Here is a 14,307-nt window from a genome sequence, read left to right as displayed (position 1 = left end):
ATTTTCACGTTTTATTCTACAACATAAGTAATCCACCCCTGTGCTTTCACTTGTCCTAAAGGCGATTGCTAACAAGTGGCTAAATTGGAACTACAGAGGTTGTTGGCGACATTAAACAGCATCACGCCGAACAGGTAAAATACTCATTAATCCATTTTCCCAGCCTCGTAATTGAGCTCTTGCTAAACTATTCTAATCCAAACTTTCAGGGGAATTTTTTTTATTTTTTTAGTTGAGACTGAAAAAGTTGGAAGCGTAATGGTTGTGTTGTTGAAGTCATATGACCGTGATGTAGTTAATTTAGTCTACGCTTAGCTATTTACTGTATTTCTGGTGATTGTATTTAGCTTCAAAGTTGTGAAGATTATCCTGGAGAAAAAAAAAACATGTAAAAATCAAAATTTTGTTGGTCACAAATCTAGTTTTCGCCAATAATCCAAAAGCCAATGGAAAAATGCTATTGGTTTTGTCAAGGGAACCAGGGTGATGCTAACTTCCGGGTTGGCCTACAACCATAATCACTGCAGCACTTTGTTGTACGTGCTATCAAATATGCTATGAATAATATAATATCAGTCCAGCCAAATTCCATACAAAAAGTTTTAGAGACACTGGATCTCATTCACTAATCGTGTGTATGCACAAATTTGTTTGATATCTGAGTATGAATGTTTTCACGAACAAATCTTGAATCATCAATAACTTTCATTATAACTTTCATAACAACCGAAGCCACATATATGCAAAAAAAAAAAAAAAAAATCACATGCTCTTATGTCCTTATAAAAGTGCAGATATACTTTTACACAGCTGGCTGATATGAGGTACACAGAACAAAAGCATGTATGTAAAAAAAAAAAAGTTGTTTGTATTTGAACTTACTTTGAGGATGTGGGTGGAGCTTGAAGGTCTAGCCACACCCACCCCTACCCATAATCATTAAACATAACTCCACGAATCAGGTCTACAGAGGTGGACCTGGACTAGCAAAACAAAGCAACTAGTAATATTGCATCTAAAATGTAAGTTATTCATTATTAACTTCCTGTTTATTAATGTGCTGTACAAAAGCAATTATCACACACACAAACTTATTGTTGATTCCAGCATCACCATGGCTGTGATTACATGTTATTCAGAACAACAGCTGCTTGTATGTTATTGCTTGAATGTCTATTTTAGATCTTCCAAAAAGGTTGGAAAACGTGGATAAAACCAACATGACTACTCCAGGATCTTGTTTGAATTAGATTTCAAGTCATAATCTTAAACTACTAGAAAATGTAGTCACAATTTCATTTCACATAATCATACACATTATGCCCACACATGGTAATCATATAGAAACTACCAAATCCAGTCATACTGCGACAAAAAACAAACAAACATGGGTTTCGCATATCACCTTACAAAGTACAAGAGTTTTGCTCAGTTTCAGATAATTCTTTGGTGTGACAACTATCAAAACAGCTGAAGAAGACTATATATATTTGTGATAGATACATGAATGCTTCATCCTTATTTTAAGCTGAAAATCTTGCTTGTGTGCATTACTTATGCCCTGGTATGTCATATCCCTCAAAAATGTAACGGCAACATCTTGATTAAAAGGTTGTAATGAAACTCGTCTTGTCAAACAAAAACACTCTGTAAGAGCATAAGAGATGAGAGAGGGGGAAAATGATTTGTTTTGTTGTCTTCCTTTGTCTCTTTAGGCAGCTAATTTACAAACGGGAAGAAAGATCATTAATATTATTTCTGTCATGACAACTCTCAGAGAGATTGGCATGGTAATGGTCACGGATATGGCAATGTTAATGCATTTGGTCTTGGCGGAATAGATCTACACTGCTGCAGAGCAAGTACCCAGACTTGCTACTGCCAATACATTCACAGACATTGCTGTGAGCATGTAAGACATGCTGTTGCTGCACATGTAACATACATAAAATAACCCCCCGTAGCAGATCTATACAGGTGGAGCTGGGGAAGGAGGAGGGTTTCTGAAAGCGCACTGCACACTGCTAACAGCAACACTACCAGTATTTGAATGTTGAGGCACAGCTCATTGACCACTGATGCAACAGCAACCAATCAGCTGCGCTATGTAGATGACGATGCAATTGCTACCAAATAAGTTAAGGACCTATCAGCCTGCACCATCTAGAGTTTCATGTCAGAAATTTGTATTACAAAAAGAGTTTTCCAAAGTAAATATTTTATATGTGGTTTACATTAACAGAAGTATTAGAGCAATTGTACAAAATAACACTTGGGAGAAAGCAGATTCATTTCTTCTTATTTACAATATTGTTGCTGATCCAGTTCATGCCATCCTGAGAGACAAAATAATGAATTAATGTCTAATCATGGGTATATATGTATGTTTCAAAGGTTTAATTAAAAAGCTGATACAAATTAAAATTCACTATACAAACCTGTACACCTTCCCCAGATACGGCAGAACAGGCCTGGATCTGCCACTCTCTGTCCCGGTATGTGTGCAGGTTGAGGCCCTCTGCGATCTCACTGGCAGGGGAAGCTGTGGCCAGGTCCTGTTTATTGGCAAAGATGAGCAATGGCACACCCCTCAGGTTGTCCTCATCGGTGAGCTCCGACAGCTCCTGTGGAAGAAGGTCAACACAGAGTCGTCGAGAGGAGTCAGCACCAAATAGAGGTTAGCATACGGTCAATCCCGATTCATGTATTATTTGTATATAATTTAATCCAGAGTGATTTACACTTACAGTGTGTTCACATTATAGATTTTTTGTGTCCCCTAAGGACTGAACCAAAGATCATGGCATTGGTAACACTTAGACTTATCAGTTGAGCTATAGGACCCCTAATGTACAAACTGGAAAGACACTGTATTCATCATCAGAGTGGTACATAGTTTTCATACAGTGAATTTTGATCATTGTAGGAGTGAGGACCTTTTGCTACCTGGAATCTTAACCCTTAAACGCATGAATGTTTCTCCAATCATTATTACATATTCGGGTCTTTAGCGACACGGATCTATATCTAACACGAATGGATCTCTAGCTGTCGCGATAATATAGAACTCTCCTGATATTAAAGTAACAATTACAGAAGAATAAAATAAAGCATATTTTGTTAACTTTTGGAGCTTGGAAGTGTTTAGTTTGAGCAGATGTTTTACAGCATCACCACTGTTCTCGTCAGAGCTCATTTCCCAGTACATTCAGCATCTGGCTTAAATGATCAATCTCAAACTATTATTTTCAACATTTTCAAAATCAATATTTTCATCACTGACAGCTTCTTCATCAGATTCACCGTCAAGTGACAGTGACACTAATATTTGATTGCGTTTAGTATTTGCTCTGCAGTAAATCACTGAGCCATTTCAAGTTTTGCTGATGATTCTTCCTGTTCTTTTGTTTTCTGCCTGCGGTAACTATGAGTGAAACGTCACTTCATCATTTTGTATCAGACATTGCCACCTTGTGGAATAAAGGTGAATTGCACTTATTCAGTCATCAAATATTCAATTATTGTTGTGCAGAAAAAAATATACTTACACTGTCTGTTACACACCTTGGGTCGTAAGCGACCCTATACAATCTTTACAAAAAATGAATGGGAAAACAGGCATTCTTTTACAATTTTATTATTATAAAATCTTGTTATATTGTTTATAATGAATTGATCAAGGAATACTTTGGAGGTTGATTGTTAAAAAATGAATGTGGAGGAGGGTAGTGAATGACGTCCCGGGTCACTAAAGCACAGAGGTATGCGTTTAAGGGTTAAATTCAGATTCTTCAAACTATATTTAATATAATATAATATTAATAGTTTATCTTAAAATAAACATTTTAAACTTCAGACTGTCTGGCATGATACAAATGTGTTCATATTTCACTTCTCATTTCCACCATAACCAAATACATTGTTCTCTGTAATGCTTGTTGTTTACACAATACCAAATTAATGTAAAATGTAAAATGATGTCAAATTCCCCTGATTGTAACACTTGTGGTATATTTTTTATAGATGGGAAGTTAAAATCTGGTTAGGGATCAAGCCCAAAATAATGCAACTCCAGCAAATAATGCATTTCTTCACTCTTCAAAATGAGGAACTAATTAAGGATACACAATAAAAAGTTTAAAGCCATTAACATGTATTGTTTGAAACTAGAAAGATTGTTTTTAAAACATTTCTTCTGGGAAATTGTCTTAAGGGACAGAAAGGTTAATCTGATTTAGTTCATCTAATCCATATATATAGGATCTTTTTTTATTTTATTTGTGCTGAAGGCTGCTTCAATTGAGCCTCGAGACAAAACATATCCAGCCTGTGCACATTACAAGTAAACACAATTTTGGACAAAATGCTTTTCAGGAAAAAAATGAGAAGCTGTGATTGTCACAGATTGATTCTGTCTAGTCTTACCAGTCCTGTTTCCTCAAATCTCTTCTTGTCTGCACTGTCAATCACGTAGATCTAAAAAAAAAGAAAAGAATGAGAACTATTAAAGAGATTTTTTTTTTTGACAGATGCACAAAATAGAATCTAATTACAAATGCGACTGTAAATACTCTCACAAAATGCTAACTTGAGAATTTCCCCCCTTGAGCATCGCTGTCATACCAATAAATCTGTGTTCTCCAGGTACTTTTTCCAGAATGGTCGAATCTTCCTCTGTCCTCCAATGTCCCACACATTCAGCTTCATGCTATCACAGGTCACACTTTTAATGTTGAAACCCTGAAATAAGCAAAATTAGCACATCATACAGCTGTAGATACATGTTTTGTAGATTTTCTGTGAATTATAATGTCAGTGACTTAAATGACTTGTGACTTAAATCTCACAATTGTAACTTTATTCCTCTTTATTTCTCCCAATGTGACTTTAAATCTCACACTTGTGACTTTATACCACAATTGTGACTTTATCTCACATTGTAAATTACATTTTCCAAATGTGACTTTAAATTCACAACTGATTTTTGAATCGCACAATTAATACTTTATATCACACACAATAATAATTTACATCTCAAACTTGTGACTTTATATTTCACAATCATTACTCATATATCTCACATTGGCATAAATTCACAATGTGACTATATCCAACAACTGTGACCAGTGTTGAGGGTGATGCATTACAAGTAACACTAGTTACGTAATCAGATTACATTTTCAAGTAACTAAAGTAAGTAATTTACTCAAATATACTTTATGTATTTAATCTCACTTTATTCACTACGGCATTTCCTGCTGACCTCCGACGATCCAATTCAACCACACTAATAAGCAAAAATGATAAAGATAAACATCACTTTTGTGTTTCGTTTTTTTATTATTATTCCTGAAGTAAGAGTCTGCATCAGAAATCAAAGGAGAAATCCTAGGCAAAAAACAGTATGTGACAAAAGATGTCCGAATTCACAGTACTCATAAAAGAGTAGGCTAAAAGTACCTGGATGACCTACTACTTCCGGGGAGATTCTGAAGTGTGCATATGATGGAAACTTTACTGTCCCATGAGGCCACGGGAGAGGATTTATGAATGGCAGTGAAGCGACGTAACAGACGCTGGTAGGTCACATGATAATGACAACATGGCGAATGTCCAGATAACGTTCATACCACACTCATTCATACTTTTTTTTTAGCAGTCACAAAGTTAATACTTATATACTTATCCAAAATGATCTAACATTTACCTTCTCGTGTTTTACTTTGAGGCAGAAATTGGCTTCCTTAATGGGGGACTGTCTTATTCAATAAACTCTTTGGTTTAATTGGGCCAAAATCATAATACCAGATAGAGGCACGATGTATTTAAAATCCTAGTCTAAATTTATCCTGCCCCTAAGCAGCCTCCAACTACTGAGACTTTATGGTTAAGTAATCTTTAACCGTGGGATTAAAGACACTGTTATGGTGCTATTCTTAGAGAGGATCTTCTCTCCCCACAGGCCTCGGCTCTTTACAGCTTTAACTGGCTGCAACATATAATGGCTGTTAACAAAACTCGTGCTAAACAGCAAATAGTCTCACATTACTCAGGTCCCAGGATATTTGAAGTAATCTAGCAACAGTGTGCCAACATCTTAACTGTTAGCAAGCTGTGCACAGCGGAGTCCAAAATATTCCATGCTGAATGTTGTGTCAACAGCCATCAATTGCATCCACTGTACAAATTCACTGATTGACAATACTGTCAGTCAAGGGTAGATAAATGTAAAAAAAATTATAATTGACATTAATTAATTTTTTACGTCAGATGCATTCTCTGTGGCTGATTTCATGCTAATAACCAGCACTAATACACACAGTCATGACATGCTCTATCTCTGACCCCTCAACAGTAAACCAGACTGATCACATTTGATCCTATTAACTGAAACTTTCTTGGAAGTTTGAGATGCCATCATGTCTATTTATATCATTTATTTGGATAGTAGTTCTCTCTAGGACAGTCACCACCTTCAAATGGTTTCCTAGCAGTTGTATGGGTGCTTTTTTGTTTGTCTCTGTGGGTTGTAGGTAGACCTCAACATCTAGTGGGTCGCTTTCGTCATGCGACAGTGTTGTATTATACAAGTCGTACAATTGTTGAACCACATATATCTATATAGGCGAACAAAGGGCAAGATTGTTTTTTTTATAACAACTGAAACAACTGACATTTAGCAATCAGTTAAACTCTTGAAGGTTAAATTAGTACATAGTTTCTAAATGGAAGTGGTTCTTACCTCAGACTTAAATGAAGCCGTGTATTCTGACAAAATACATTTTCTACAAATGATAAATTGCAAATATTTATTATATTATTATGGGGTGGGGTTCAATAAGTTTTACTTCTCCCCACTCCATAATGATAAATTGCAAATATTTATTATATTATTATGGGGTGGGGTTCAATAAGTTTTACTTCTCCCCACTCCATTTCAAGCATAAGTGTATAAGTTATTATTATTATTATTGTGTATCTTTTCTGTTGTTACTCTATTTGCTTGAAATAAATAAATGAATAAAAATTATGTGTTTTGCCTGGGATTTAAAGATTTACTAAATTAATTATATAATTTATCGTTACGCCACGTCAGAGGCCCACACAGAAGAAAATTAATAGTTGAATAAACTCGTTATTTTTGCGCACAAAAAGTATTCTAGTCGCTTGATAAACTTAAGGTTGAGCCACTGTAGTCACTTGAACTATTTTAACGATGTCTTTACTAACTTTTCTATGACCTATGAAGGAGTGAGACAGCTCTCAGATTTCATCAAAAATATCTTAATTTGTGTTCCGAAGATGAACGAAAGTCTTACGGGGTTGGAACGACATGAGGGTGAGTAATTACTGACAGAATTTTTATTTTTGGGTGAACTAACCCTTTAATACTACTTTTCTTTTATATTTTAATTTTAATTACAATATTAGCAATAGTATATAAGAACTTGTATATATTTTCCTAATAGAAGTCTGTTTGCACCTTAGACTAAAACAAAGGTAAATGAGACTTTATTTATCATGATTGTGACTTTAAATCTCACTATTTGACTTGATACGTCTTAATGTGATATATCTCGCAATTGTGAATTTATTTCTCATACTGTTCAGTTTATTTCTCATATTTGAGACTATATACTTTATAAAATTGTATGAAATTATATATATATACACACACATGTATACAGTACACACACACACACACACACACACTGTATACTCATTTACATAATTACACATTTCTTAAACCACCAAAAAGTTACCCCCATTGTCAAAGACCTTTTGAAGGGGTTTTTTCACAGTAGTATTTGTCCACAGTCTGCCCTTTTTATCACTGATTATTAACCTGATTCCTCCATTTTGGTTTTACAGTCTAGTGTTATCCACGATGCAGCTAAAGATACACATTGGTTTTATGGCAAAGAATGACTTCAGAATGAACATTTCCAATTCACTGTTGTATTTAAACTGAAGCGTAACTGTCGAAGGCTTTGAAAATATTTCTGCTGGATTTGTTAAACACTAAAAAAGCACAATAAATGTGTTAGCCTGCCTCTAGTAACTTCACACCTCAACAAATTAGTCTGAATTACTCGTGTTTTGCAAGTCATAACACATCCTTTAATAGTTGGATAAGCACTAAACGTACATTCTGTAATGTCAGAGGGCTGTCGCTGCTTTCATAACCACATGTGTCTTAATTGTCAAAAGTTGTAAGCCTTTTTTTTGATCTAGCATATTAAGAAAGTGTAAAAAATCCAAAGCTTTGAAAGCCCCTCAAAGCTGCCCTTCTCACCTGAGTCGGGGTGATGGTGTTCACATCTTCGGAGGCAAGTTGTTTTAACAAAGTGGTTTTTCCAGCATTATCCAGACCGAGAAGGACTATCCGAAGCTCTTGCTCTGTAGTGCCCTTTAACTTCTCAATGACTGAAAACAAACCCTTGAAAACAAACATTTGTGCCTAAAATATCTGATTAAATAGTTTAATATCAAGTTTCAGGTACATCCATCACAACGATGTGTATAACATTCATTAACTATTCTTTGTTCCGAAGAATTTCCAAATAGGCCCTTCAAGCAGATCGAAACATTTACCTTTTGGACTTCTCCCATAGTGCCGTGAATTTCGTGGTAGAAAGAGGATGCAGAAAGAGATGGAAAGGTGCAGCTACATTCTATGTGGGATATATCCAGTTAAGTGTTGGGTTTTCTTATTGGTCCACTGTTTCTTGAGTCCTCTTCCCTCAGAATACGTGTTCTTCACTTCGTAGTGTGCAGTACCTTTGCTTCTCTACGTTCCTGGCCTTCCTCATATGTGACAGGGGAGGATGTGGAGGTGGGTAAAGATGGGGGAGGGGTTGGATTAGTAGGACACAATTAGCAATCTCTCCGCCCGCCACCCCTCCACTCGTCTCCTCCAGCACATCTCCAGCATTAAAGACTTACCTGGATTATCCTTAACCACCACCTGCTTTAGGATAGGCTTCTGAGACTCTCTTTGCTCCCTTTTTGTCTTCAGTATGTTGTCCCCTCCCCCTAATGCCATTTTTGTGTCTTTAGTTTCCGGTTAACTGTCAAATAATAATCCTGCATTGAAATAAACCAACAAACATTTCCCCTATATTTCCTGTGTCAAAAACTATTATCTCCCTGCATATGTGGTTCTCCTGCAGACCTTGACATAGAGAGTCTTTATGTGCAAGATTCTACTTCATATTTAATTTTTAAAGCTACTTTAGCTTCCTGTATAAGACCTCAGTATATACAAGCTGGCTTCAGATCTGTTTCTGTAGCAGTAGCTTATAATAGATGTCAACATCAAGACTTCATCATTCCCTTGAAGGAACACTTCCTGGGGTTTAAAAACAGCCCTTCCCTCCCTTTGTATTACACCGAAGAGCCACAATGTTCCTTTCTCCCTGTTAATGAAAGCAGTTGGGGGGCATCTCTATCCACAGTGCAGTCAGAATCCAGACTCACAATGGTGAGTTTCCTTGTGCATCCCGAGGGTCCTTATCATTGCTCTGCAGATGTACTGTACTCTATTGATGGCTGTTTGCTCCTGTAGGGATTCCATAATATTCTGGGGGATTAGGAACCAATTACTGAATGACCAACAAACTCCAACAAAACTTTGAGAGATATTACTCATTCTATGATGATAGTGTCTCTGTCATTTCCAAAACTGTCTTGCATGTTAATTATGCCATCATTAGCAATAATTACATTACTTTGAGTCTTCATGATTACATTAGTCTACTAGTCACATATGTGTAGACTCATTTAATATTAATTGATCCCTTAGGAAAGAACAAAATCATAAATGAGATCTCATTAATATAATTTTCCTGGAGAGCATAGAGATTAGATTCAAGGCAGGAAGCAACTGAACATTTAACATTTCGCTGGAAACCGCTGCCCCCTGAAACCGGAGGTGGTGGGGAGGAAACAGCGGTGTGAGGGTGTCGAGAAGGAGCTCGTTTTTGATGATGTATTTTTATGCACCCCTTCCCAGGGGGCACACCCTCTTGGTCCTGGGCGCAAGCCTCAGAACTTCTTTTTCTTTTCCGGTCCAGCTACTTTTTTGTTGGAGCGCTTCGCGACAAGCTGGGTGGCCGACAGCCCCAAACCTTGGGCATGACGTGGGAGGTCCAGCTACTTTTTTGGTGGAGTGCTTCGCGACCGGCTGGGTGGCCGACAGCCCCAAACCTTGGGCACGGCGTGGGAGGAACTTGTCAAAAGCCTCCTCATGCCTTTAACCTCCCGGACGACAGTATTTGACTGAGTCACCGAATAGGCCGGAAAGCCGATGGCATGGGCCGTTTGCTTAGTCACGGGTAGAGACAGATCTGTGGTTTGGCGCAGCTCAGAAAACACCTCCTCACTGACGTTTCCCCCGTCCGTGCCCAGTTCTTTAAGCAGGTCAGCCTGGTATGCCTGCAACATAGTGTGGGGCAGCACCAGGCTGACCTGCCGCCTAATAAGCTTTCCCTACCAGCATAGATGTAATTCTGCATGATATGGAGGGAAGTGCAGGCTTTTTGAGTGATGATACACTGCCAGGGGCATCTCTTCAAGCGAGGGGATCATCGTATAACCCTTTGCCTTTGCACCAACAATAGTTGAATATACCAACGTCACGGGCACAAAGACACGGGAAGAATAAGGTTTGTTCCATGATTTAAGTAATTCATCATGGAGATCTAGAAAGAAGGGGAGAGTCCATCTCTCTGATGCCTCCCTGTGGCCACCCGACAGAAATCTGTCGTCTAACTTGTATCGTCTGGGGGTCTCTTGTTCCTTTGGCCAGTCTAAATGAAGACTGTCCACAGTGCGAGTGACTACCTCAAGTAAGATCTCTCGTCACGACAGGAACGCTCGGAGGCAGTACACTAGAAATCCATCTCCACACGAGAACTAGTGTCCTTAGACCGGTCTAAAGAGGCGCCGCTCCAGAAGCAGGCTCGAGGACCTCACGAAGTGGTGAGAGAACAAGAGAAAGGGGAGGCCCTTCAGCCAAATCGACACGCGAGCCCCATGATCTTGCAATCGAGGACACGCAGGCTTGCTCTTCCCGCAAGAATGCGCGCCTGGCATGGAGCCCTTTGACAGAGAATAAATCGCAGTGCTCACACTGCGTCCTCGAGGGCTGATACAGCGTGATGTTCCCCCAGACACAAGATACAGAAATCATGCGGATCATCCTCTGAGATGGGCTGTGAGCAGGGCGGCACGCATCTCTTACTGGATTCACTTGACATGCTTCTCTTTTTTTCAACTCTTTTCTTTTCGTTTAGAGAGAAAAAGAAAAGGAGTAATAAAAGTCTTTATTCCTGCCTGCTGGCAAAACTAACTCCTAACAAAGGGTATAGTTTGAGAGAGAAAGTTTTCAGCACACACGGCACGGCACACAATGCGGTTCTGAAGACAAAGGAACCTGAAAGCACACCTGTCAAACGTCTATTTATAGCCTCTGACGTGCGCATTCCAATGACGTCATCGTCAGAGGTTATTTAAGCCAAATTCTATGCATGTTTGCCACACGTTATCACACTCACAGAAGGGAACAGACAGATGGTGAGGTGAAAACAGTGTTTATTGAGCAGAGTGATGGGACAACAGCGGGAACCAGACGATGGTGAGAGGATGGTGACTTGACGAATATTCATGGAGACTTAGCTATAGTGATGACAGAATTAGATTCTCTGTGCAGGTGAAGGATGAACACGATGACTGGAGATCTGCATCGGGATGACGCACAGAAGACAGGACACTTGACTCACTTATACCTGGTTCAGATTACACGATTTTTTTTTTGTCTGTTACGATAGTCACTGTGTCAGATTACGTGATTTTGACTCCTAAAATCTTATCGTGTCGTGGACAAGAAACATGTCAGACTACACGTTGCTTCCTGACCAGTCATCGCGTGCCGTCTTTAACGACGCGCGTGATGTCATCGAGAAGGCAAAACTAGTAGCGAGTGAGTGACTTCCGGAAACGAACGTAAACAAACAATGGATGAAGCAGTGAGTGTTGGCTGTCATGTGTTCAGAAAAACGTAAAAAAAAGAAAGAAAACCCGACAATGGACACGTTCCTGGATTGCTCGAAGAGGACAGTATGGGCTGTCAATCCTCCAAAGAGAACTTGAGGTAAAATATTGTTTTCTGTTACTGTTGCCACAGCTCCACGAACCTTTCCTCCATGTCATAACTCCACCTAGTAGCACAATCGTCTCTCTTTCGTTTCGCCATTTTTGAAAGTTGTGTACGGAAAAGCTTCTGTGCTCCTATTGGTCAACCTCATACATGTGACGGAACCCGTCGTGGACGACCGTTAAAAAAATGTAACCCTCTGGGGTCCTTCGGCCCAAATGGACCCGAAGCATTTAAATATATATATATTTTTTTAATCATAGCTTTATCGGAATGGTCCGAAATTTGGTGACTTTGTTGGTACTTGGCATATGAACACCCAAAAAAAAAAATTTGGGGACAGGATTTGAATAGTCTAAGTGGTTGTAAAAAAAATAGTCACACTCCAAATGGACCCGCATAGGTAATGAATGGGAAATTGGCAAAAATGTGAAAATACAGAGTTATTTTGTGCGTACAATCTACAAATCAGCCACGTTCCAGAAAAAAAGCACACAACAGTGAAGGGGTGAATCTATAAAACATCAAGAGTGCAAAACAGACACATCCACACACACACAAACACACTTTTATACACATACACACTAATAAATTCAGATTACATATGGGTTTTGAATTTTTTAAATGCTCAGTTTGTCCACCAGATGGCATCCATCTCATTTCAAAAATTGCTTTCATGAGGCCTAGGCTTGACTCTAAAATGAAATACAGCTTTAAAAAAAGAAAATATATATATATATATATATATATAGGCCTATATATTTTTTAAATTTCTATTATATTCAATGGGGAAAAAATGGGTCATAATTATTGCATTAATATTAATTATAAATCATTTTTATTTTTGAAATTATCTCAAAACACCAAAAAAGAAACGAAAAAATATTATAAAAAAAACAAGTAAAAAAAGAAAAAAAAAAAGATTTTTTTTAATAAATATGAATCCCACCCTTCCGGCCCATTTGGACCCGAAGGTCCTGAGTGTGACTCTGAAATGAAGGACCCCAGTGGGTTAAACATGCTAGTCTTTTTGTCCTGAAGCATCGCAGACGCGACGTAAGTTGTCGCCCACTATGACACACTATACGAGATGATACGATCGAATCTTGCGTCCCGACGCATGTTGTCGTTTACGAATCCCCATGACACTCAACGTCAAACGGATCGTGCCAAAATCGGGCTAAAATCGTGTAATCTGAACCAGGCATTAGGTGAGTGTTCAGGTAAGAAGTCTGACTGTTTACGTAGCAGTTACGTTCGTAGTAACGATGATGAGACCAGACACTGATATGAGGGGGATGCAGGTTGATATAGGCTGTGTTGATGAGGGAGTGCAGGGACGGGGAATCAGTATCTGGTGATGATCAGCAGCAGGTGTGTGGTGATGGCTGACTGAGTGCAGGTGGGGACCAGAAGGGATGCTGGGAAGTGTAGTGCAGACAGGTTACAGACTTAGTGACTGAGCTGGTGACTGTGACACAAGTGTTCACAACCGGTCAAACAAAGATGTTTTCCCAAAGCGCTGATCCACCACAGCATTGAGAGTAGCATATAGCAGGCTTTATATTTTATATTTTGCAATCATAAAATAATTATATAATCATGATAATCATTCACAATCATAATATTTGGGGTTCTGTGGAATCAAAAAGTTTGAAAACTCTTGTGACAAGATACCAAACAAAAATTCTCATAAAATTAACTAGACTAGACTATGTTTCTCTATGGTTATTCTTCATATAAACATTTCTGCAAGCTCCACTAATTTTAAATATTAAGCAGTTAGCTCATGTGACTATATCCTATTTAAGGGCATCACTCTCATTCTAAAACAACACACTTATACTCATTATTCAATATTTATTTTGAGGAGATGTGACAACCATATCTGTGAAGATCATGATAAGCACTTTCTTTCATTTTTGCTAAGGGTCATTAATTACTACATTTGCTTTTTCCTCAGACGCACAGGAACACAAATGCCTTTGTTGCTGGCTGAGCTCATCTATCCAGCTGTAAGAGCGAGGGAGAGTGAGATGGTGAACGGGCTTATGGCCACACGGACTGCTGCACTGATGAATTGAGAGGAACAGGTGTCGACCATTGCAGAACAGAAGGAGCTTTGGTGACGCAAAACATAACTGGTTCTG

At 38.4% G+C, this 14,307-nt stretch overlaps 1 protein-coding gene and 1 long non-coding RNA gene across 2 annotated transcripts; one reads left to right on the top strand and one right to left on the bottom strand.

Annotated features, from left to right (window-relative positions):
• Positions 1-2,213: 2,213 nt before the first annotated feature.
• arl3l1 (ADP ribosylation factor like GTPase 3, like 1) lies at positions 2,214-8,681 on the bottom strand. The gene is made up of 6 exons (XM_056262139.1): positions 8,596-8,681; positions 8,297-8,440; positions 4,624-4,740; positions 4,426-4,476; positions 2,439-2,624; positions 2,214-2,336 (listed from the first exon to the last, which is right to left on the bottom strand). The coding sequence occupies exons 1-6, from the start codon at positions 8,611-8,613 to the stop codon at positions 2,289-2,291; spliced, it is 564 nt and encodes a 187-aa protein (XP_056118114.1). The 5' UTR covers positions 8,614-8,681; the 3' UTR covers positions 2,214-2,288.
• LOC130095409 (uncharacterized) lies at positions 2,556-14,251 on the top strand. Its single transcript, XR_008808104.1, has 3 exons — positions 2,556-2,677; positions 8,556-8,836; positions 14,121-14,251. It is a non-coding gene; the product is annotated as an uncharacterized LOC130095409 (long non-coding RNA).
• Positions 14,252-14,307: the final 56 nt, after the last annotated feature.

The sequence above is a fragment of the Rhinichthys klamathensis genome, unplaced genomic scaffold, assembly GCF_029890125.1.
Source record: "Rhinichthys klamathensis goyatoka isolate OS25496 unplaced genomic scaffold, OSU_Roscu_1.1 h1tg000191l_1, whole genome shotgun sequence".
NCBI lineage: Eukaryota > Metazoa > Chordata > Actinopteri > Cypriniformes > Leuciscidae > Rhinichthys > Rhinichthys klamathensis.
Note: the sequence above shows the minus strand (reverse complement) of the source record. Positions and strands in the feature narration are given on the sequence as shown.

Bases quoted from the DNA above. Each gene is read 5' to 3' on its own strand.
- arl3l1 (XM_056262139.1), bottom strand. The intron at 4,477-4,623 runs GTATGACAGCGA...CTTTTTTTTTAG, and splicing joins TGGAGAACACAGATTTATTG to ATCTACGTGATTGACAGTGC. The intron at 2,625-4,425 runs GTAAGACTAGAC...CTTCTTCCACAG, and splicing joins GATTTGAGGAAACAGGACTG to GAGCTGTCGGAGCTCACCGA.